The 25,144-nt window shown below is 42.9% G+C and overlaps 1 protein-coding gene across 1 annotated transcript; it reads left to right on the forward strand.

The window, feature by feature from the left end:
* Positions 1-804: 804 nt before the first annotated feature.
* GOT1 (glutamic-oxaloacetic transaminase 1) lies at positions 805-23,861 on the forward strand. Its single transcript, XM_081549163.1, has 9 exons — positions 805-1,025; positions 8,976-9,157; positions 16,765-16,888; positions 17,340-17,452; positions 17,656-17,760; positions 18,898-19,048; positions 19,134-19,299; positions 20,017-20,159; positions 23,052-23,861. The coding sequence occupies exons 1-9, from the start codon at positions 908-910 to the stop codon at positions 23,189-23,191; spliced, it is 1,242 nt and encodes a 413-aa protein (XP_081405289.1). The 5' UTR covers positions 805-907; the 3' UTR covers positions 23,192-23,861.
* The last annotated feature ends 1,283 nt before the right edge of the window (positions 23,862-25,144 follow it).

Consider the following 25,144-nt stretch of genomic DNA (forward strand, 5'->3'; position numbering starts at 1 on the left):
ACACAGTTTGAGTACGGGCCAGCTGACGACAGCAAGATGTGGTTGAGTGCCCGCGGGGGAGAAAAGCTGGAGGGGGAGGCCGCGCCCGGATCCGGAAGGTCCTTCCTTGAGGACCAAGCTCTCTCAGTAAGGCAAGGGGAGCAAAAATCTCAAACGGTAAGGGTGGCAGAAAGGAATTCCTGGACACTTTTTCTTTTAGTAGGATGGCCCCCTGTCTGAAACCAAGGTAGGTGGCCCACTAATATTTCTCTCCGGGGAAAACAGCCGATCGAGATGGTCAAGGTCGTCCACGAGGGCTCCAGAGCTGCACGTCCCGGCCGAGGACTCACGTCCCGGGCGCAGAGGCCGGATTTAGCTGCCAGCCCGAGTAGGGCCAGGCTGGGTCAGAAATGTGTGTACTCCTGGGACTGGCAGCGAGAATACCAGCTTCGCAGGTACCGGAAGGCCAGTCGTCCAGAATTCCCGTCAGCTACCTCTCTCTGGCCTCTTGGCCCTTAAAGGTCGAGGAGGCCGCCTCCTCGCTACGCAGCTTGGCTCCTCCCTTCAACCCCGGGAGGGCCAAAGAACAACGGCTTCAGCGATAGGAGCATGCTCTGCCAATCAACCCTAGCCCCGCCTCTTCCCCGCCAGCGTACGTTGCATTGGTTGCATCATTACCGGCCTCCAATAAGAGTCTTTTCTTTGATTGGCTAATAGCATCCCCGCCCTCCTGTCCTTTTTGCGTCAGAAGCTCGCGATTGGTTAACCGCGTTGCCAAGCTCCGGACGCGGCTCGACCATTGGAGGCCGCGGGCCCGCCCCTGCCGGCTTGGTGAAGGTGAGAGTCTCCTCCAGTCACCGCGGTTGGACCCGACCGAGAGGCTCCAGGCGCTGCGTGGAAGCTTTCAGTCGACTCCTGCTTTCTAGCTATGGCGCCTCCATCAATCTTTGCCGAGGTTCCTCAGGCCCAGCCGGTCCTTGTCTTTAAGCTAACTGCTGACTTCCGGGAGGATCCGGACCCCCGCAAGGTCAACCTGGGAGTGGGAGGTAAGGATGCAGTGCCTAAGAGGGTGAGCAGTGTGGGAGTGGAGCGGGCTGTGGGGACCGTAGGAGATGCCGAGGTCTAGCTTGGAGACGAGGCAAGATCCCTGAGGCTTAGTTCAACCTGCCCCTTTTACAGATGGGTATATGGAGCCCCTGGAAAAGGGAGATGTACACACAGAATAGGTGTAGCAGTCAAGACACAAACTCAGGTTTTCTGATTCTGCATTGTGTATTCGTTGTGTATTACATTGCATTCTTTCGCCTCTTAAGAAATGGGGCAGTCAGGGATTGAAAGGAGAAGGAGAAAAATAAGAAGCCTGATAGGCTTGGAATCCTGGCTACTGGGGAATGGATAAAGGAGACCTCTTAGCCCTACAGAGCTCTGGTCTGGGTCGGTGAATATTTGAGTGACTACAAGGTATCAGTCAGGTACTTTACCAAGCCTTGCTCAGGAAAGACTGAAGCTTGGTTTTAGCTCCAAGGAGATTAAAATCAGCAGGTGTTAAGTGAAATAATAAAGATCTAAAATGCTTCTGAGACAGTATAATGCTCCCTTGGGATCTGGGAAGAATGTTTTGGCTGTGGTGGGAATGGGTAGAGATGGTGGTAAAGAGAGGGAAGAATGTGGACAGTAGCTTACTTTCCACACATCCTTGTCATCACGTCTTGTGTGTATTTCTTGGACCTTGGACAGCTGAGAGCATTGGGTTCTTTTTATATTACTACCAAGAAAAAGATCTGGACTGGAGTGCCTCTAAAGTCCCTTTAACTCTTTAATCTTCTCTGAATTTGTTATTTCTGTCAACGTTGTTGGGATGCTTGCAGCTGCACCGACACTTACCCGAGGACATACAGAGCAAGCCAAGGGAAAGAGCACGAATAGGATCATGTTCTGTGCTAGGGAACAGACAGAGTAGAAGGACTAGAAATTTCAGAAAGAAAAATTGAAGTGTTTTGTAGAAGAGAAGCAGTGGCAAGAAGGAAGTTCAGAATTAGGTGTCCCACAATGATGTCTGTTCATAGGATCTGTTAAAGTTTTCACCAAGGAGTATGGGGGAGGTGTGAGGAAAAAGCAATTAACAAGTGATGGTTTTATTGAAGCTGGGTAATGGGTACATGGGTATCCATTGTATTATTCTGACAACTTTTGTATGTTTGAAATTTCCCATAATAAAGCATAAAAAGCCATTGTACATAGTTTCACCCACAGAGGGAAAGTGATGCTTTTAGCAGGCAGCAAAGTGGGGGTGATATTGAAAGACTTTGAATTGAATTGGAATGAGCACTATTCAAGCTCTTAATTTAAAACCAGTCCAGAACCTCCAAGGATTTCTTCAGAGCTGGGTATAACATGACGAACTAGTATTGATGTTAATCTAAATACATCTTTTTAAAACTTTAGATTTTATTTGCTCAGTTACCTTTGAACTATCCTACAGGCTTTTGGTGAGGATTAAATGCATTTAAAATGCGTAGAACAGTGTCTGACACCTAAGTAGGAGTTATGTAATACTAGGTATTACTGTGGTTGTTTCGGCATTTCTTTGGGTGGGTCGCATAAAAGATGTTGAGTAAAAATTTTCAGCTCAAGAACTGCAAAATGAAATAAACCTGGTTCAGAAATAAATTGCCCATGCAGCAAATAAGCACCCTGCCAGCTAAGGCCAGAAATGATTGACTCCGAAGCACATTCTGCGGCCCAGATGGGGATCACTTTCACTGTGAAAGTGCCTTTGTCATCTGAGAACTGAGGAATTCTTTCTCTTTATTATAAGCAAATGATTTATATAGTTAATCACATTGAGTGCTCAGGATGACTCTGGAGGGTTGTTTATTACTATTACTGTTTTAGAGGTAAGAAAGCTGAAGCCCAGATTGATGAAACATTTTGGCCCAGGTCATAGGCTGTAAGTGGGGGAGCTGGGATTACAGGCCATGTCAGGTACCTGGGTCTCTGTCCCCTTCTCTATTTTGGACAGCTTCAGGTGGTCCAGATGGAGCCAGTGTACTATAGAGGGAAGAGTGAGAAGACTTGGATACAGGCCTGGGTTTGTAGTCCAGTGATGTGACCTTGGGAGTGTTATTTAAGATCCCAGGCGGGACTCAGTCTATTAAGTGAGGAGCCAGAAAGGAATGACCTTCCTCTAAAATTCTACTCTTAAGATTCACAAGCATGTTACATGACTGTAGTATAGGATAATAATGTTACTGGTCTAATCAGATGACTTTGAAGTAAATAATTATGTGTGAAATGTGACATATAAATGAAAAGTGCTATATGAATGTTAGTTTTATTGATCACTGTGACCCATTGTTTTGTGGATGGTTAAGTGTTCAGATAAGGGTTTCATTAAAGTATAGTATTGTGAGAAGTCTCTTTATGGCTTTCTTATGTCCTAGCTCTGTTTATACACATCCCAAAGTACATCCTTTTGTGAAGGAAATGTAATTAATCTCGCTGACTTTGGGGAAGATGCTTTTTTTTTTTTCTTTCTAAGTTAAGATAAAGCCTAATGGAAGTTATCCAGCTCAAGTTCTGGTGATGCTGGGCTGCAACTATAAGCTGCAACTATAATATCATTAGCTCATTCCACTTGCAGATAGTTTCCCCAGGAATTTTCTTCTTGCTGTTACTGTTTGCATAATTTCTGTGTAGTAACAGAGCAGAGCATCATATTTTCCAGTGTTGAGTATGATGCTAAGTTTCAGACAGTAACTTTAAGGGAAGGGGAAATATGTGTCTAGCCTGATGCAGCCTGAAGCAAGACATTTCTTCACAGACTCCAGTCTGTTTATCATGTAAACTTTCTTTTGTTCCAGATAAACTGTGCTTGCTTTTATATTTGTTGTTTTTAATGTGGTTTCCTAGCATTTTCAAATAAAATTGTGGGTGAGATATGCTGTATCAAGTGTTTCTGAGTACCCCCGGCCCTTTCCCAGGGACCCTAGTTGGAAAAGGGCCTTAAAGAGGCATATGTTCATGGGCTCTTGGTTGGGGATGGATGATGGATGATGGTTTGATCACTTAATTTTCCATGTTCTTGTGGAAATTGAGACCGCTGTACTCACCTGCAACCTATGTGACTCCTTAAGAGCTGGTCCTTGGGGAGAAGGGCGCTGGTGCATGGAGTTGGGGGGTGTGCTGGTAAAAAGACCTCTTGCACAGTCAGTCCCCTGGAGCCTGCTGGCTTCAGGCTTTCCCTGAACATCTCTTGCTCATTAGAAAAAGCACAGGGATCCATGCACTTAATAGTATGGCAGCCTAGCCCTTACCGTCCTGTGATCTTGGGGAAACTTCTGGCCTCAGTTTCCAGATCCCTAAAATAGAGATCATAATATTATTTTGTGAGTTGTTATAAGAATTAAATGACAGTTTTTTAAAAAAGGTGAAGTGTTTAGCACAGTGCCCTGTATGTACTAAGTATACAGTAAGTTCTTGTTATGACTATGGCTTCAGCCACCATCCATGTCTATAATTATAAAACCTTTTTTTCCATCTTGTACTTCTTCCCTGAATGCAGGACCCATACTTGCTACAGTTTGCTGGACATGTTGTACAACCACCTTAAATTCAGTGTGTTTAGAACAACACGTGAATTCTACCCTCCCCCCATCTTTTCTTTTCCTCTTCTGCTCACTTGGTTGCCCCTCCCCCACCTCACCCCCACCAGTCTTTATTCAGACTGGAGAGACTTTGAAGGTTGTTGGTGACACTTTCATCAATTCCACATCTATTTATTTGGTCATTAGGTTCTGTCTTTTCTTTTCCTCATGAGTTTATTGTGAATGTCTCCCCTTTTGTATATCCCTGCGGCTGCTGCCTTAATTTAGGACATCATTATTTCCTTTGTGGATTATTGCAGAAACCTCCTTACTTAACCATCTACCTCTGTCCTCCTTCCAGTTTGTTTTCCATCATGTCACTCAAATGATTCTGTTTAAATGTACAGCTGTCCATATCACTCACTTAAATGCTTTCAGTGGTTTCCCCATTGAGACAGTGTTCCTTAGAAGAGACTCCAAGACTCCTTGAGCCATTCCTTGCTGTTTCTCCATGGATCTTATTTCCAAGCCACGAAAATGCAGATCCTCAAAAACCTCATCTCTCCAAGCCCCTGGGACCTTGCACAAGTGTTCCCCCTGTCTGTCATGTCCCCTTTCCTTGTCTGTCTTTTAAACTCGTATCATCTTTTATACTCTGTCTTTTGTAAAATCTTCCCTGATCACTTACAGGAGAATTAAGGACTCTATGCTGTGTTTCCTGGGGGGAGACCAGACAGTATCTTGTTTTATCTTACTCATCTCTGTGTAGCTGCTTCTACTCAGTGCCTGGTTCATGGTGGATTCAGTGAGTACCTGTCAAACAAATGAGAGAATGGAAGAATGAATGAGAAGCTCATAGGTCCAACAAACAGGAATAAAATGCCTCTGGCAGAGCAAGAATAGTGGTTGTTAATAATATCTCTTCCTTACTGCTCTGATCAACTGAGAGTGACTGCAGGACAGTTAGGACATTCTGTAGGACAGTTAGACAAGGCATTGAGAATAAATCTAAAACTGAATCTGGGGGAAACTGGGCAGTGAAGAAGGAAGCAGAGGTGTGAATTGGCCAATTTCTCTTTTATCACAATATGGACCCAGTGCCTCCCTGCCTCCAGTCTTATTGCAGGATTTTTTAAAGTTGCACGGAGTATATTTGTTACTGGTAAGAGCATCCGTACTAAGACATTTTCTTTATTTTTCATATTTTATTTACTTATAATACATGATTTACAAATGACATAAATATATGTACCATAATTATATATTAATAGAAATCTAAACATAGATGGGAAGCATAATAGAATTAGTTTTTCTATGAGCACCCATATTCTTGTACATCTAAATAGTATCCCCTCAGTGCTATAGTCTGTATATACTGCTATTGCCCAAAGTTTTCTGGAAACCTTCTTTTCCAGAGCATGTTAGACCCACAGAGGAGGCCATCTTTTTATAGCTGTTCTCCATTCATATTATTCAGTCCATTCACCTGCCTACTCTGCTGGGCATAATGCAAGTACTGTTTTCAAAGATTAAATTTACGTTCAAAGGATGAAAATATGGGACTATTGAGGAGATGCAAAATAATGAGATGTTGCCTCTAAAAACAATTCCAAAAGAAGAATTCCAGGAATATTTAGAACAAATATTGTGATAGCATTGGTATCATAGCTATCATGTGGTAGCATTGTGATCATAGATGGGGTGATCTCTTTCAGGGGCAGTGATTACTTGAGAGTAAGTTATTTTGGTATCTCTTTGAAAAACCAGACCACACCTCGCCTGATAAAGCAGGATTTTTGAACTCATTGAGAGGGAGTTAGTTTGGTGGGCCACTGGGTCTCATGGGACTGATATGACTGTATTGTGCATCAGATTCACCTACCCAGAGACTGGTTGTTGATTTGTGGCTGTGTCAGTCTGGAACTCTGTTCACATTTTTATTACTGGCTTGATATGCTTATCAGATTTGCAGATGACACATTCCTGGAGGATAGGGTTAGTGGACGGAATAGAAGACGACACAAAATCAAAATATCTTATTAAGTCTAATTTTGATCTAGTAATTTTACATCCAGAAGTTTTTCTAAGGAAGCCCTCATGAATGTGTATAAAGATATAAAAACATTCATTACCTTGTTTATATTAGCAAATAATCAAAAGTAACACAAATAGGTACTAAATTATATGTAGAAAGGAATATTGTCTAGCCACTAAAATTGTGTTGTAAATAGCTCATGTGTATGAAAAATGCCCAATTACTTCTATGCTAAGAGAAATGCAAATTTAAACTACCCTGAGATAGCATTTGCACTCTTAAATTGGCAAAAATTCACTCAGTGGCTGAGGATGTGGGGAAGCAGACACTCTTATACACTGATGGTAGAAATGTAAACTGATAAAATCCCTAACCTATGGTAGGAATGTGCGACTCAGACAGTATAAGAATCTGCCTCCAATGCAGGAGACCCAGGTTCGATTCCTGGATCAGGAAGATCCCCTGGAGGAGGGAATGACTACCCACTCCGGTATTCTTGCCTGGAGAATGCCATGGACAGAGGAGCCTGGTGGGCTACAGTTTATGGGGTCGGAAAGACTCAGGCACAACTGAGCAACTAACACACATGGTAGGACTGATAAAATCCCCATAAAAAAGCCAAGGTGGCCATATCTGTCAAAGCTACAGATACACAAAGAATGCTTAAAGGTAACATATTTGCATTTAAAAGGACCATGTTCTTTAAACTTTTCATCGATCGCTACCAGTTTCTTCCAGTCAGTTGTCTTAACCATCTTTGTCATACAACCATGTGTTGTAAATGAAAATCAGTTGAAAGTAGTAAACTAATGTATACCTTCAACAACAACAACAAAGCTACAAATACACATACGTCTCAACCTACTCTTCCATTTTCAACCCTGCCTCTTACAGCTATATTTACATACATGTAAGATGACGTATGTACAAGGCTCACTGAAGAATTGTTTTCTAATAGCCAAGGATTAGAAACAACTCCAGTGTCCATCAGCAGGAGACTGACTAAACAAATTATGGTGCATTTATCAGTTATGCAGCTCTAAAAAGAATATAGACACAGTACAGAGATTTAGGTAGTTAATGATGATGAAAGATATTCATAATATACATTTAACAAGTGGAAAAAAGCATGCTGAAAATTCTATATAAAAATGATACATAATTTATAAAAGAGTTACTCATGTAAAGTTTGGAAGGTTATACACCAAAATCTTTATATTCCTCATCTCTGAGTGCTGGAATTATGTGTTAATTATAATGTTTATTATTCTGTTTCTAGGCTTTTCTGAATTTTCTGCAGTCAACATGTGTTGTTCAAAAAACATCAACTACCCTAAAAAGTGATTAGAAAAAAAAAAGTCAGGGATTAAGGCTGAGCAGAGATCAAGATAAGAGTTATTTTAAAAATGTCAGTTTCACCATCCTTTGCCAAAGTATAGGCTTATTGGAGACCTAAACATTCCAGCAGAAGCAAATTCCTGTCAGGAATCCTGCTCAGAGAGGTCACTGACTTGGATACAGGCCAAAGCAGCTGTCCTCTCAAGCTGTAATCTCAGAATGATCATAAGGTACTATAGGGAGAAAAAAATCAGTGATAGGATAACCCAAAGTAGACTGAAAATAATTGTAGCATAGAAGAAATGCTTAGAAATGTGCTTTAATCACTATTAAACGTTATGAAATAGTTAAACTTAGCATCAGTGAAAATGTGAAGCTGAGGAAGTGAGTGGTAAGAACAGTCAAAGTGGTAAACACTGGCTGTTATCAAAAATCAGCAAGAGGACAAAGATGTGTTTAAATTGCATGTTGGATGGTTGGGTAACCAGTTGTTGGAATCTTCAGTCACATAGTGTCTCCTTGCCATTTGCCCCATTTCTGTTCTTACAGGACCTCCCTCTACTGCCTTCTTTCTCCGTGTTTGTGTTTGCAGGTGAGGCGTTCATCTAAAGTAGCACCGGACCCTTCTCTTGGGGAGATGCAGAAAGAAGGCAGTTGCAGGGCCAGTGGCCCTGGAGACCTCAGTGCCCTAATAATATTGACATTTGTACAGTATTTTTAATTTGCTAAGTGCTTTTGTGTGTACTCTGTCACTCAGTCAGGCTCTGTCATATCCCAGTTTTATTTCAGCATTCTACTTGTTGGAGGTAAGAGCTGTAATTTCTAGAACAATAGGAATCACATCTGTCCTTCTGCCTGTCCAGCACCTAGTCTGGTGCCTGCTGAAAGCAGGCAGTCAGTGAGTGAAACAACTTTAATTCCCCTCACAGTTCTGTTTTGATTGGAAGGTGGTAGAACTCCCCCTGTTCACAGTTCCAGACTTTTCCTTGGATGAAGCCTAAGGCTCCTCCGTTGTATGTCTCTTTCTTGTGTCCTAGCTTATCGCACGGATGATAGCCAGCCCTGGGTTTTGCCAGTCGTGAGGAAGGTGGAACAGAGGATTGCTAACGACAGCAGCATAAACCATGAGTATCTGCCCATCCTGGGCCTGGCAGAGTTCCGAACCTGTGCTTCTCGCCTGGCCCTTGGGGACGACAGCCCAGCTCTGCAAGAGAAGCGGGTGAGTTTTGGGTGAGGATCTGTTTTCTCTTTAGAAGCTGTGAGGTAAAAAGAGGTTAAAAATTAGGTGTCGTGTTTATTGAACTGTCATTGAATAAGGGTTTAAAGAGTGTGACCTCAGGAACCTGATTGTGCAAGTAACATGCTTTTGTATAAAGCATAGGTTCTTTAGTTGTTCACTTTTGCCCAAGAGATGGTCAGATTTCAGCTGTTGGGTTTGAAGCAGTCAGTGGGAATACCAAGCCAAGGGAGTTTAATGGAATGATCAAGACATCAGGGTCTGGATCCAGCTCTGCCATTACTTTTGACCAAAGGCAGCCCCTCTAGCCCCTATGACTCATCTATGAGTTAGAGAAAGACTAGTTTATGGTTCATGGTCCCATAAGGAGTATTTGCATAGGGAATCATTTAAGGGACCTCTGAATGCCCAAAATTCTGAATTTCAGAATTCTGTGCGTATGGAATCATACCTTTTATCAGATTTTCTGAAAGATCCTGTGGCCCTCCAAAGTCTAAGAGCCACTAGTCTAGATGCTCTCTGAAGATCTTGCCAGTTCTAATATTTTATTCTTCTAGTCTTGATCTCAGCATCTCTCATTTAAGTGCTTCCTAGTACATAGTCTATGTGTAACTGGAGATACATGGAAGAACACATTTGGCCAGAGGCTGTTTGTGATAGAGATTATCAGTGTTATAGGAATTCAGAGAGAGAGACTGGTAGAGTCTGGAGGTGGGGCTTGAGCTGAACCTTGGGGTATGAGGCCAGGGCTCATTCTGGTTCTGTACTTTGACTCTATTACCTGGGTGGTTTTAAAAGCATACTGGTGGCTGGATCCCATACCAGCCCTGTTAGATCCAAATCTTGGACAGTACCACCCTCCTCTGCCCTTTTATTACCTTTCCCTCCAATTCCCTTCCCTTCAAGGGTGTTTTTTAAAAGCTCCTCAATGTGACTCCAAAGGACAGCCAAGGTTGAAAACCACAAAGTGCAGAGGAAGAAAAAGGAGTATTTGTCTGGAATACTAGGAGCCCAGGGACAAAGGTTGGAGGTAAGCAGGTCTAGGTTGTAAAAAGACCTACCTGAGTAGAGCTGGGAACATATTGGATAGATCAGGCAGGCTGATTTGGCAGCCAGGGCAGGGGAAGCCCTTGAAAGTTTGTGCAGAGAAGTTACCCAATAAGGGTGTTTGAAGAAGACAGACCTGGCTGGAGTAGAGGAGGGGGACGAGCTCAGGTTTTTGCAATAGTCCAATTAGGTATTGTGCAATTTAAACCAACTACCCTATTGCTCTGCTGGGCCAGTGTCAGTCCATTGGAGCAGCCTTCATGCAGGTGCAGCCTTCATGTATGAAAGGGACCGTGTCTTGGAGTCATTGATTTATTCTCATGCTGTTACCCACATGCCCTGATAAACACTGCTGCTGCTGCTGCTAAGTCGCTTCAGTCGTGTCTGACTCTGTGCAACCCCATAGACGGCAGCCCACCAGGCTCCCCCGTCCCTGGGATTCTCCAGGCAAGAGTACTGGAGTGGGTTGCCATTGCCTTCTCCGCTGATAAGCACATGGCAGGGTAAAATGAACATTGCACACGGGCGCATTCTTAGATATGTCAGGGAGACAGGGAGGCTCTGGGTGAAGATCTTGGAACTCAGATTAATGATTAGGTAAGTATCAATAACTTGATTAGGGTTTTATCTGGATTGGTATGAGAGACTGTGAAGGAATACTGATAGAAATAGGATAGAAATGGTAGAGATTATGGTTAGCATTGGGAAGTTGCTCTGAAAATCCAGGATTTCCACGGAGGAAGAGAGAGAGTCCTGATGAAGTTTGAAAATGGCGAACTTTGGTAACTGTGGGTGATCTTTTGAGACATTGTTGATAAATTAGTTTAAACTCCATTGTTAAATGAAAACAGAGATTCTGTGTTGACAAACTTCTTCCTCTAAGACTGTACATTTCTTACATGCTTATTAACTATGCTGGCAGATAGATGCTTGTTCCCCTGCCCAGTGTTCCCCATTTTCCTCACTTAATACTCAGGGCTGTTGCTGGTGGAACAGAGCCCTTCCTCTTAGTCTAGTTCATCCTGTGTTGCATCTTTATCATAGAGCAAATTTGAATGGCAGTCTGTAAATATTTGAAGACTTTTACTTTCTTCTTTTTTTTGTAATGGTTTAGGATGCCCTCTTGGCATCTCCAACACCCTAGGACCCCATTGATACTGCGCTCTGAGCACTTCCTCTTTCCCTGGACCTCCCCCAGGTGACTATCTTGTTCAGCCCATTGTCATCCGATTGGATTCTCGTAATACCCTCTGGCCTCTAGTCTCTTCCCCATTCTAGTGTATAATGCACAGTGCAGCTAGAATGATTTTCCTCAGCAAAAAAAAAAAAAAAAAAAGCTAATCCTGTCACCTGCTTCCCCTGTCACACACACAGTGTCTCCTCCATTATCTACAGGGTAAAATGCAGACTCGGCCCTGGGCATGCTGCATGTTTTGTAGCCAGGCTTCATCCTATTCTTCCAGTTAGTTACTCTTGCTCCCAGGTCCTGCCATCCGAAGAGCCTACTGTTTTCTAGACCCGTTGGGCCCTGCCATGACTTGGCACTTTTGCCTCAGCGGTTCCCTCTGCTGGGAATGCCTCCTTCACTTCTCAGACTCTCCAGTCGCACCTTCCAAGTCCTTCAGGGCCTGATCAAGGGTTATTTCTGGGGTGAATCCTGAGCTCTCTCAGGCGGAGCTAGCTGTTCAAGTGCTCTAAGTCATCACAGGACTGCATCGCTGGGGAAATAGCAGTGCTTTCTGGATTTAATGTACAGTTCTGTAAGCCTGTCGCTCCCACAGACTGTACCTTCTTCCAGGGTAGGAGTGATGGCTTATTTGTTGACCTCGAAGATCTTCAGCACTTAGCTCCTAGCCTGGCGCCTCAGAGACCTCAGATGTTTGAGTTCCCTTATTCGCTCAGTTAACAGATGAGTGCTCATCACTAGGCCCTGTTCTAGATGCTGGAGCACAGTGGTGACCAAAACACCCCAAAGTCTCTTCCTGGCTTACAGTTTTGCGGGGAGAAACCAAGACTAAACATAATAAATAGGAGCACAGTATAGTATATTGAAAGATGATAAATGCTAAAAAAAGAAAAATAGGGCAGGGGAAGGTATATTAGGAGTGCTGAGGGTGGAATGCAAGTTTCAACTAGGGTGGTTGTGGTAGAAATAGAAATGACATTGGAGCCAAAACCTGTAGGAGTTGAGGCGTGAATGAAAGGATGAACCAGAAAGCAAACAGTAATCATGTCTTTTCTTAGACTGTTCTCAAGATTTCACATTACCATGTCCATTAACCATTTTGAGGAGCCCTGTTTTCTAGACTCGTCACCGCCTCCTACTGCTTTTCCATCTTCAGATCTTAGAATCCAGACTAAATGTCCAACTTTTGTCTCCTACCTGATAAACATTTCAGCTTCTGAAATTACTGGGCCGCTGCAGGTAGGAGGTCTTGTGAACCATGAGATGGCATCAGTTTCCTGGCTTGGACCATTGCCTTTCAGAGATTTGGGGCTTTCTCTGTGGCTCTCACCTTGTTATCATTGTTCAGTCGCCCAGTCATGTCTGACTTTTTGTGACCCCATGGACTGCAGTACGCTAGGCCTCCTGGTCCCTCACCATCTCCCGAAGTTTGCCCAAGTTCATGTACATTGCTTCGGTGATGCCATCCAGCCATCTCATCCTCTGATGACGCCCTCTCCTCCTTCTGTCCTCAGTCTTTCCCAGCATCAGGGACTCTTTTTCTTCATCTAGTTCAGTCCATGTTTATTTAGTGCCACGTGCCAGATACTGCCCAACTAACTGGGGGCACCCAGATAAACACATCATAGCATTGACTACAAGTGGCTCCTAAACAGCTCTCCTGTTCCTCACAGGGAAGTCATTACATCAGCAAATCGTGACCTTGGACAGGCGTTCTAGAGCCAAGCAGGGATTCCTTACAGCAGCGTGGCTAAGTTGAGAGTACAGATTATCTACTGGCATAGTTTTCTGCCAAGTCTTAACTGCATTTCTCTTGTTCTGGATACCCCTGTTTAGCCACCCAGGCCCCGTTGCCTGCTCCCTTTGAAGTTTGCATTTATTTTCTTCGCTATTATGGTTTTTTCCTTCATCCCAAATACAAGACTTTCTTGGGCTTTAGAGCAATTTGCCAAAAATCAGTTTACAGAATGATCAAATTGATATATTATTGATTCACCCAAAGTTTGTTCCTGCTAGTTGTCAATACAGTTTAGAGAAACTTGTGTTTCACTGAATTTGTCTAGTGTACAATATATTTTTAGAGAGAATGATAATTTCTTGAGAATTTGATATGTCACTGTCATATACATCATGAATGTCAGGGATTGGTTAATATTAGTGAAATGGGTTTCTCTCTCCCAAACATTTTTAATCTAGTGTACTGACTTTCTAGGGAAGCCCAGGTGGCTCAGTGGTAAAGAATCCACCTGCCAAGCAGAGACATGGGTTTGATCCCTGGGTTGGGAAGATCCTCTGGAGAAGGAAATGGCAATCCACTCCAGTATTCTTGCTTGGGAAAGCCCATGGACAGAGGAGCCTGGCAGGCTACAGTCCATGGGGTTGTAAAGAGTTGCACACAGCTTAGTAACTAAACAGCAACAATTGACTTTCTGACTTCTTTTAGTTAACAAATTTGCTTTCTGGAGTGAGAAAGGATGGAGTTGGAAGTTGAGCACAGAAAATAAAACTTATGCCTGAGAATGTCTTCCCTGATATCCACATGCACCTGTCACGTATCCACGGTAACTTAAAACCCTATTCAAGGGATACCTTGCTCATTTGTATAGGAAATAACATGCAAAGTGCTGAGGTGTTTGAAACATGAAATAAGGAGTAAAGTTGACATTCAACTTAATTGATGAGAAATCCATGAAAAAAGAATGTACATTTGGGTTACATGACCTTGGTAGCCATTTGCACAAGGAATCCAGGTAGATCACACTGTGAAGCCGAAACCTTTAAAGTAATGGGAAGGTACTGGTGCTCGGGGGCAGGGGTGGGGGCGACTACTGTGAAGAACCACATCGGATGTGCACTGACCTTTTCCACTCCAGTCCACGGCCTTTGCTTCTCCTCGCAGTGGACACTGTGCTCCGTTCCTTGTTTCCCTGAATGTCAATCTCCTTCTGTTTCCTGTTTCAGTGTTCTCTCACAGATGCTCAAATCTCTGAATAAAAATAGAGCAGTGGGGAATAAGAGCGGCAGTTGGTATCGTTGCATAGTTCCGAGCTTAAAGGGGATTTCTACTCATGATTCAGTATTCATCATGAAGCTGACATGTGGCTGAATCAAAATTTTTTCAAGTTGTTTTTAGGATGTCTCCATTGGTTCTTGTTTTACTGAGCATTTATATCAGAAATAGCTCTATTTTTCTCTCCTGTTATGATGGTCATTTGGTGATCATTTTCTTTATCTAGCAGTATAACAGACTTTATATTTCTTTTCTCTTTTTTTTGAACATGAGAAAATCAAAGTTTAGTGACACATATACATGGGAGAGGCTTAGGAAAACTGACTCCTATAGTTGTTAATAATCACACATTCAAGGGATAACTCACTTGACCAAGGGGTATTTTTAAATGTACTGTTGGATTCATAGTGTTTATTAATATTTATTTGGGATTAATATCCATATTCATGAAAGAGAGCTCTCTTTTTTGCTTTGTCATCTTTTAGCATTGGTATTATACTAGTTTTTTAAAAAAAGATTTTGGAAGCTTTTTTTCTTTATCTACAAAGATTTGTTTTTTTCCTTTTTTTGTGGAAAATTTCAAGCATATATTAAAGTAGATAAAACAGTGTAATGAACAAACCTCCATGGATCCATCAGCTAGCTTCAACAATGATTTATATTTGGTCACCAAAGTGGAATTATTTTACAGCAAATTGCAGACATCTAAATATATTTTTTTAATTATTAAAAAATTTCCAACTAACACATGAATAGATTCTCCTTATCTTTTTTTTAAAGAAAACATAGATTAGGCCAAAGTCCCTTTGACCACTATTCCCACATCCTAGCTCCCTCCCCAGAGGTTGTCGCTGTTATTACATTGGTATGTGTACTTCCTTTTCAATAGACTTCTTTATGTGATCTTTTTCTCTCTTTTCTTCTTTAGACATTTAAACAATATGTAATTTATGACATTTCTCTAGTTAGAATTGTGAAAGGGCGGGATTAAAGATGTTCAGACAGAACAATAGAAGTAGGGCCTCGTGACTAGATGTAGAGTGAGGCGATCTGGAAGTATGCCCAGCTCTGCCGCTCACCAGCTGTAAATCCTCTGGCAAACCACTTCTCTGAATCAGTTTCTTCATGTATAAATTGGGAATCTAGTACTTATTTTATAGGGCTGTGTGAAGGTCAAATAAGTATGTGTGTGAAGTGAAAGTCGCTCAGTCGTGTCCGACTCTTTGTGACCCCATGGACTATACAGTCCATGGAATTCTCTAGGCCAGAACACTAGAGTGGGTAGCCTTTTCCTTCTCCAGGGGATCTGCTCAACCCAGGGATCGAACCCCGGTCTCCTGCATTGCAGGTGGATTCTTTACCAACTGAGCTATCAGGGAAGCCCAAGAATACTGGAGTGGGTAGCCTATCCCTTCTCCAGCAGATCTTCCCCACCCAGGAATCGAACCGGAGTCTCCTGCATTGCAGGCTGATTCTTTACCAACTGAGCTATCAGGGAAGCCCATGTGTGTGAAGGTATTTTGTAAAAGGCAAAATATAGGACTTTAATTATTGCTCACATGAGGCCATTCTAAGATGAGGAAGCCTGAGGAGAGAAAAGTAGTGTTTGCATAGCACCTTTGTTCTGTGAGGACATTTCTAAGGATTAATAAGCCTTCATTATAACGATGAGAAGGGTCATTGCAGATTGATGTTGATGGCCAGCTCAGAACATTATTTTACAGGCTACTGTTGGAGTGCAGTTTTGATCTTGGGACGGGTGCAAAGGAATGAATTTGCCTTGAAGGGCACACTTAATGTGGCCTAGGTATGTCCTCTACCTCTCTGTTTAGAGGGATGCTCCCTTGGGAGTCAGACTTCCAGACTTCCTGGGTGAAGACTTGGCCTTTCTGCTCAATAGCTGGTAACTCTGAGGAAAGCACTTCACTTCTTAGCCTTTGTTGTTGTTCAGTAGATCAGTCGTGTCCAACTCTTTTCAACCCCATGGATTGCAGCATGCCAGGCTTCCCAGTCCTTCACTATCTCCCGGAGTTTGCCCAAACTCATGTCCATTGAATCGGTATGCCATCCAACCATCTCATCCTCTGTCGTCCCTTTCTCCTCCTGCCCTCAATCTTTCCCAGCATTAGGTCCTTTTCTAATGAGTTGACTTTTCCCATCAGGTGACCAAAGTAGCTTAGCCTTAGTTTTCTTATTTGTAAACATGGGCAAATAATACTTCTTCATGTACTTATGACATTTTATAGAGATAATGCATTTAAGGAAGTGCTCATCATTACTGTATTTTCCCTAATGTTATCTGACCTCACCCTTAAATGACCAGCAACCCTGCTGTTTCTCTTTCAGGTAGGAGGTGTGCAGTGCTTGGGGGGAACAGGTGCACTTCGAATCGGAGCTGAGTTCTTAGCGCGCTGGTACAATGGAACAAACAACAAGGACACTCCCGTCTATGTATCCTCACCAACCTGGGGTGAGTCCTGTAGCTGTAGTGAGAGGAGAAACAGAGGAGCCAGGGGAATTATCTCATAAGTCTCACTGCTTACACTGTAAATGTAACCCAGCGCTGGATCAACTAACAGTGAATGGCTTGAGCAGTGGATTATGGCAGTACATGGGTAACCTGATGCTTAAGTTCAGATTGGCAATACTTTTTCCCAAGACTCTTGGCGAACTTGTGTTTCAGTGAATGTTGAACCTTCCCGGAGGAGGGAGATCCCTTTGTAGTAGGATGTAAATCAGCATGGCGACAACTGGTTGAACTTGTTCTTGGTTACAGTCATTCCTCTCAACCTTAACCTCTCACCTCCATGTCCACCAGTGAACGTGGAGCCTGTGAGGGCCCTGGAAGCTGCCTTGTGTCCTTTCCATTTATGCCTCCTAGTGTTTGTAAAACATTTAATGTTTTACCCTTTTGCTTGCAGAGAATCATAATGGTGTCTTTATTGCCGCTGGATTTAAAGACATTCGGTCCTATCATTATTGGGATGCAGCGAAGAGAGGACTAGACCTCCAGGGTTTCCTGAATGATTTGGAGGTGGGTGATTAGAAGAGAAAAAGTGGACAGAATGCCAAGGTTTCAGGCAGAATGAGGGACAGTCTTTGGATCAGCTGATCCCCAAGCCAGATGCTTTTTTCTGAAATGGCACGTAAGGAGGGAGCGCCTGTCCTGTGTGCCCCTGACTCTGCCCCACCATGTCCCTGCTGGTGTCAGAGCTGACATGGCTTCCTTCTCCCCAGAAAGCTCCCGAGTTCTCCATCTTTGTCCTCCATGCCTGTGCACACAACCCAACTGGGACTGACCCGACTCCGGAGCAGTGGAAGCAGATCGCTTCTGTCATGAAGGTAACTGCCTTTTCAGAGCCACTGTTATAGTGGTGTGTATTAACAGTTGATGTATTCAAAAGCAGTACCTATTTACTGAAGAATTTGGAAAATGGAGAAAAGCCCAAAGAAGAAAGTAAGTATTAACTATAAATTCTATTATCCAAAGAAAGCCACTGATAGCATTCTGGTATACAGAATGTCAGGCTCTTTTCTTTTTTGTTTTAGTGTAGTTGTACATGCTTAAGTATGTCACATTACACATTGATTAAATCAGTTGATGGTTGTTTAGAGCCCAGGTTTCTTATTCTTGTGAACAATATATGTAATAAACCGTTTTATGATTTCTTTGGGATAACTTTCTACATTGGAATTTCTAGCTCAGGGGGTGTGTGTGTGTGTGTATTCATTAACGTGTTTAAAGAATGCTTCTTGATAAACTATTATGTTCCAGGTGCCGTGGGGGTACAATAGTGTATAAAGCAGAAGTGGTTCTACCTTCAGAGAGTATGGCCTGTTTGGGGAGATAGCTGTGTTGATGGGGTGCCATGGAGGCACATATCCCAGACTTTGGGGAGTGCGTGTGTTTTGGGAGGGCTGATGGTAGCAGAAGAAGCCTTCCTGGAAGAAATGGTTTCCCTGTTTAGCCTTGAAGGATGAGGACAGGTTGGGGCTGACAGGGAAGGAAAGTTTCCTACAGAGGGAAGAACACTGTCAAAAGCCCAAGACAGAGGTCTTGGTCTATTTGAGGAAGAGAAAGTAATTCTTGGTATGGGTTAGAGTTCCAGGGGAGGGGCCTTCAGCCAGGCCCTGTGCTAAAGCCTCAGACTTGATTCTAAGGGCAGTGAGGAGCCCCTGGAAACCTTTGATATCCTGGAGTGATGTGATCAGTTGTGCCCTGTTGGCAAAGCAGCATCATGACACTCTAGGACTATATACTTAAAGAAATGAGCTTTACTGATGTCATTAGATTTTTTGGTTGGTGTTTAGGTGAACAGAGAAACAGACGTAAAGTGGAGTTGGATACAGAAAGGAAAGATGTAGGAGGAACGGACAGAATTAGACGTTCTTTCCAGGCACCAGCTGGGGAAGGAAGGCCGGTGTCTGAGGTTGGTTCCAGGAGCATTTCCTGCCCTGACTCGCTTTCCTTCCTCGCAGCGCCGGTTTCTGTTCCCCTTCTTTGACTCGGCCTATCAGGGCTTCGCATCTGGCAACCTGGAGAAAGACGCCTGGGCCGTTCGGTATTTTGTGTCTGAAGGGTTCGAGCTCTTCTGTGCCCAGTCCTTCTCCAAGAACTTCGGGCTCTACAGTGAGTGCTCTCCTGCGTTACAGCCCAGCTACCCCAGCCCCACCCCCACCGGAGCTCCAAGGCTGACTCCCGCCCTTCTTTTTAGATGAGCGCGTGGGGAATCTGACTGTGGTTGCCAAAGAACCAGATAGCATCCTGCGGGTCCTCTCCCAGATGGAGAAGATCGTGCGAATCACATGGTCCAATCCCCCGGCTCAGGGAGCACGGATCGTGGCACGTACCCTGTCTGATCCTGAGCTCTTTAATGAATGGTAAGGGGCTCACCCCCGATGGGTGAGAGGTGGGGATGCAGAACAGAGATTGTCCCATTACATCTCACTGTCTCTTCCTTTTATTTTGGCAGAGGCAGGACGAAACTGCTTGAGCCTCTTTGGGTGTCAGTTATTTCTCTAAAATAGGGCTGGCACCTACACGTGTGTATAACACAGAATTGGGAATATAGGAAGGAGGCCTTGGGTGAATGGGAGTTTCTTCTCTCCCGCCTCCCAGGCTTCCTCCTCTTAAAGAAGGGAAATACAGGGAGGGATTTCTGTTAGAACAGAATTAAGTTAGTGCAACAGTTTGGGGGCCCTTCATTCTTATCTAATTTATATGTATTTTATCCTGTTTTGAAACAGTAATTTTTGTGTAGTAGCTGAATCTGCAATCTCTACTTAATTAGGCCTGATAAAATGTATTATTCTGTCTCGAGCAGCACCTTGCTGAAGTGTGAGTTAAAACATAAGTGGTATTACAGCCGGTCTACCCGAGACTAGCCATAAACTCCATCAGTGAATATAGTCCTTCCCTTTAGTCTAGCAGTCCATCTCTCTGGTCTCCTTACCCACTCATCTAGGCAACAACATACCATAATAGATAGGTTGTGATTCTGTTTTTAGCTTATAGATTGGATTACATTTAAAAAATTTTTACGTTTTTGTGTGCCATCTCTGCTCGCTGGGTTGGTATTCATATTGCTGTCCACTCAGGACAGGAAACGTGAAGACAATGGCAGACCGCATTCTGACCATGAGATCTGAGCTCAGGACACGATTAGAAGCCCTCAAGACCCCAGGAACCTGGAACCACATCACAGAGCAGATTGGAATGTTCAGCTTCACTGGGTTGAACCGTAAGTGGCCCCACCACCTGGAATGCTAACCATTGGACACAGCACTCCTCACAGTTGGTGTTCTTGGGCTTGGCTCCCTGAGCTGTCGCCCATTTGGTCAGCCATGACTTTGGACTGGAACAAGTTTGATTTTCTCAGTGTGTCCCACCCATCTCCTGGACCCTGGGGGTTTCAGAAGAGCATTGTGTGGCCCACTGTCCTGACCATAACTCAGATATCTTCATTTTAGTGGGCTTGGGAAGTGGCTCAGGGCTGGCTGGGAAGTAATAGAATTTGTACCTTGGAGCCTTGATTTATGAAACATCTTTTATAAATGCTCAAGCACCTTTTGGCTTGTCCTTAATCTTAAGTATGAATATTACATATGATTTTCCAGGGACTTAATTTCTTAACAGGTCTTTCCTAGTCTCCAAGCATTGCCGAGGTTATAACATTCTCTTCATAAAAAAGAACTTAGATTTGTAGTTGGAATTAAAAGCCAATTGAAAGTCTAGTAGGCAGCCTTGCATGATCTTGGTCAACCATCAGTAGAGCATATCAGCGATGGGCCATCCCGTCTGATGAGAGAGGATGTGTTCATTTAGTAAATTATTCCCAAGCACCTCAAGTCAAGCCACTATTCACATGGTGCAGATATGACCTCACTGTGGCACTTGTGTCCAAGTGGCTCTAGAGACAGTTATGTGCTTTTGGGTAGTAAGTGGACCGTCAGAGGTGCTGGGAGTTCCTATAAACCAGGGCCTTCAGTGTGCCTGTTTGAAATGGGCTCAGAAAAAAACAAAAGAAAGGTGGTAGAGATTATATATTGTAGACCCACAGATACTTTGGGTAAAATGAGGCTACATAAGAAAGTAAATGGATAGCTTAATTAGCCTTGGGTGTCCTCACCATCCTGGTGTGGGGAATTAGTGCACTGGACTAAGAAAATCATCCTTATACAATTTTTAAGATATTAAGTGTGATGGAAATGGTAGTAGTAGTAAAATGGAAATGGCTTAGTAGTAATATTCTGAAAGCTCACAAGGTGGAGATGTCTTCCCATAAAATATCCATATTGTCCTGCTGTCCAGAGTAGGGACTTAGTTTTATTATGGATTGGAAAATGGTGAGAATAGACGTGGGCTTATAATATAAAGCTATATATTTAGAACTTGGCATCATTTATCACCTTCCGTTTAAAAAAAAAAGAGAAGGGTTTTTTTTCCTCCCAACATTTTATTAGGAAAAATTTTAAACATACAGAAAAGTTGGAATCATACAGGGAACTCCATGTGCACAGCACCTAGTTTTTACAATTCTCATGTTGCAGAGCTTCCTCTACTACATTTTATCTATCAGAACAGGGACTTTCATCCTTAAATGATATTTTTAACATTGTTTATGTGTATGTTACCCTTTTTCTAGGGAAGGGAGTCCCTAACTTTTACTAGCTTTTCAAGTGTGGTACTGCCCTCCCCCACAAAAGTAGAGGAGTTTTGTTTCTATTTAAAAAAAGAAGGTGGAAGTCCTGTATCCACATCTACCTCTGGGGCATGGGCTTAACAAGTGTGCTCTTTTGGGAGTTACAGTGCCTGCCTTAAAATTCCAGGTCCAGCGACTAGCTGTGTAGCCTTGGGAAGGTCATGTAGCTTCCATCTATAAAAGGAGGGTGATAGCTGAACTAATATAAAGTGCTTGGAACACTGCCTGGCACAAAGTGTTTGCTCCTCTGATGATTATGATTTTATTACCACGTTAGTCTGCTTGGGCTGCTGTAGCGAAATGCCATAGACTAGGTGGTTTAAACAACAGAGGTTTATCTCTCATGGTTCTGGAGACTGGGAAATCTGAGCTCAGAGTGCCAGCACCACCAGGTTCTGGTGGGGATTCTCTTCCTAGCTTGTAAATGGCTGTCTTCTTGCTGTGTCCTCACGTAGGGTGGAGGAGGGAGGGAGAGAAGGAGAGAGAGAGAGAGCTCGTCCGTGAGTAGGCTCTCTGGTCTCCTCTTAGAAGGTCACTGCTCCCATCACACATGCTTACCCTCATGACCTCATCTAAACCTGACTCCACTTCCTGATACCATCACATTGGGGGTTAGGGCTTCAACATATGAATTTTGGGGGGACACATTCAGTCCATAACTATTAATATTATCCTGTTCTCTCAAACTGATGGTGTCTTAAGGGTGCTAATTACTTAAGGAAAAAAAAATCACCTAAAATCCACTAAATGGCTTTACAATAAAGCAAAAAAGCTCTAGAGATTATGGCAGAAAGGAAGTACAGACAGTCCCTTCCCATATTGTCCACAAGCATTTCTGCAGACTCAGGGGAAAGCCCTCCTGTGTGTATATTATATATTGACAGTTAAGATGTGCCAGGCCTGAGAGATCTCTGCAGTTTTCAGCCTGTGAGTTCACGTACACAACATTTATCCAGTAGCTCTCATCTCAGGGCCTTGTCCAGTGTACTGTGAAAATGAAGTGTCAAAGGGAAGTTGCTCTAGGTGCTCAGAGTTAAGCAAATACAGTTGAAGAAACAGATAAATGAAGCGATTCTTAACAGTTTTTCATATCAGTGGGTTGGTCTTGAGTCTATGGGTTTGGTTGGGTTGATGGGCTGTCCCAGTGAATGTAACCTCCAAGGTTTGATGGACAGGTAGTCCCAGATTAAAATTCCCATCAGGAAAAACCATGTTAAGCTTTCTGGGGATTAGAAACTTAGTTCATGAGAGTAGTTTCCAGAATCTGTCGAGTGCTACTTCTTTCTGTGTCAAACTAACAAAATAACTCCTATTGTTTTGCTTCCCTGTGAAGGGGAAAAGAAGGAAATTGTCACTATAATGGACTCTTTGGACCTCCATTGCTTAAAGGATTCCTTCTGCTCTGATTATGTCTTTCTTGGTTTTCAACAGCCAAGCAGGTTGAGTATCTGATCAATGAAAAGCACATCTATCTGCTGCCAAGTGGTCGGATCAACATGTGTGGCTTAACCACCAAAAATCTGGAGTACGTGGCCACCTCCATCCATGAAGCAGTCACCAAAATTCAGTGAAGAAACAGCACTCAAACCAGCACCACCAAAGCAGTCCTCTGTTTCATGTGTTCCCTGCCTACACAGACCTGGTTGTAAACATCACAACTAGATTAGAGACTACTGAGGGACAGAAAAAGCTACTCTGGTGAAGTGGCTTCTGTTTAAACTGGCCCCACGGGAAAAGAACATCTCTTGAAAACAAATAGAGGCCTGGGATTAGAGCCATTTTGGAGGTCAGAGCAAATTAAGGTTTTTATTTGAGAAGAATAAACAGGTACTTTGATAATGAAACGTAAATGTCTTGCCCCCTCGATGGAAGCAGGAGTATTGCCCATGTCACTCACATGCTCCCGTGTGTTGGTTTACTTTGTATCAAGTCGAGTCCCAAAGATGAAGTTGTCTGAAGAGCCAAGTGTGATTGTGGGTGTTGGCTGTGTCATTAAAACTCGTCATTTCGACCCAGAGTGTCTGTCTCCCTGCTTTTTCTGCATGGTTGTGTCCCTGGCCCTACGCTTGAGTTCTTTAGGGTGACCAAGGTAAGAAATATATTTATATCTCACCCACACATTTAACTGAGATGAAGGTTTCACCGAACAGTATTTACCCTTGCTATGTGTAGTGGATTCTGTTTTCTGTCTTATCATGTTCTATTTCACTAAAGTAATAAAAGTAAAAGTGCTGATTGAGACCCATGGACTTGATTTTGTCGTCCTCTAATGGGTTGTAACCCACAATTTAAAATGAATTCTATGGTGGGACTTACCAGTTGCCAAAGAAAATACTAAAATGTTTTCTTGTGGTCTGCCTCCCTTTGTGAACTCACCATCCCACAGCCTTTTGTCAGTTCTGTCCTTCAGAGGCCAGCCATTGTCTTATATTACATAAGAAACTGAACTTCATGGATTCATAGAAGGGTTGACATCACTCAAGGTGATTCTAAAACACAGTCCCTCCCACTGTAGTTGGAGTACCTCTTAGTCTATTGAAACGATTAGAGCCACTTAGACATAGATCATATTTTTCCAGGGAGTCCAAGGGCCTCTCCAGATGATGGTTTAGTAGAATTTCAACCTTACCTCAAACAAGAGGGCTACTACTTGGCATTTTAAAATATTGAAAAATAACTCTTGTTATGTTAACAGGATCTGCTATGTTATCCTGCTACAAGAGCTGTTACGTTAACAGGCATTCCTTTTAGAATGCCTTTGAGTTGTTATAAAATCCTATAGATATTTTTTTTCCAGACTAGAAAAATATATTTGCCATGCATATCACTGACAAAGGATTACTATTCTGAATTACAAAGAATTACAATCCAGGATTTTTTATTTTAGTTTTTAAAATCCTACATATTAAAAGAAAAATACAAATAACTAGAAAAAAATGAACAAAGGACATGAACGGGTAATTCAGAGGGAAAGCTCAAATCAACTATAAACAATGAAAACATTGAACATTCCTAGAATGATGGAAATGTAATTAAAGTAGCAAGATACCATTTTACACTTATTACCAGATTGGGGAAATGGAAAATACGGCACAAACAGGTTGGAGAGCATTTTGGCAACATTTTGAAAAGCTGAGGATGTATGTACTTTACATTCAAGGGATCATAAGCAGTTTATGTACACACTTCAGAGAGACTCACATGTGCACATGGAGAGAGGGTTAGAGGTAGAAAGTGACCAGGGCACAGTGAAGAGCTGACAGCACTGAAGGGTGTGCATGAGTTGGGAACACATCCACATACCACATTCAGGCCAGTCTCAGGACTGGACGTGGTACCAGAGCTGTGTGTGTTAATGAGGGTAAAGCTCATGGATAATTCTGAGTGGATGAAAGGTGAAATGAGATGCCATTTATGATACCATCTCTTAAAATGTGCCGCATACTGTAGTTGCTTATGAGTACATATGTATGTAGTAAGTTTTAAAATATAGGTAGGAAAGGTACACCTCAGTCTCAGGAAAG

This window comes from Giraffa tippelskirchi, chromosome 2 (genome assembly GCF_054371585.1).
Source record: "Giraffa tippelskirchi isolate mGirTip1 chromosome 2, T2T-mGirTip1v1.2.pri, whole genome shotgun sequence".
Lineage (NCBI taxonomy): Eukaryota > Metazoa > Chordata > Mammalia > Artiodactyla > Giraffidae > Giraffa > Giraffa tippelskirchi.

What these genes read in the sequence shown, in the direction of transcription:
- GOT1 (XM_081549163.1), top strand. Translation starts at nt 908, where the DNA reads ATGGCGCCTCCATCAATCTTTGCCGAGGTTCCTCAGGCCCAGCCGGTC. An exon ending in AGATCGCTTCTGTCATGAAG is followed by an intron (nt 17,761 to 18,897) that starts GTAACTGCCTTT and finishes CCTTCCTCGCAG; the next exon opens with CGCCGGTTTCTGTTCCCCTT. An exon ending in CCTGAGCTCTTTAATGAATG is followed by an intron (nt 19,300 to 20,016) that starts GTAAGGGGCTCA and finishes CTGTCCACTCAG; the next exon opens with GACAGGAAACGTGAAGACAA.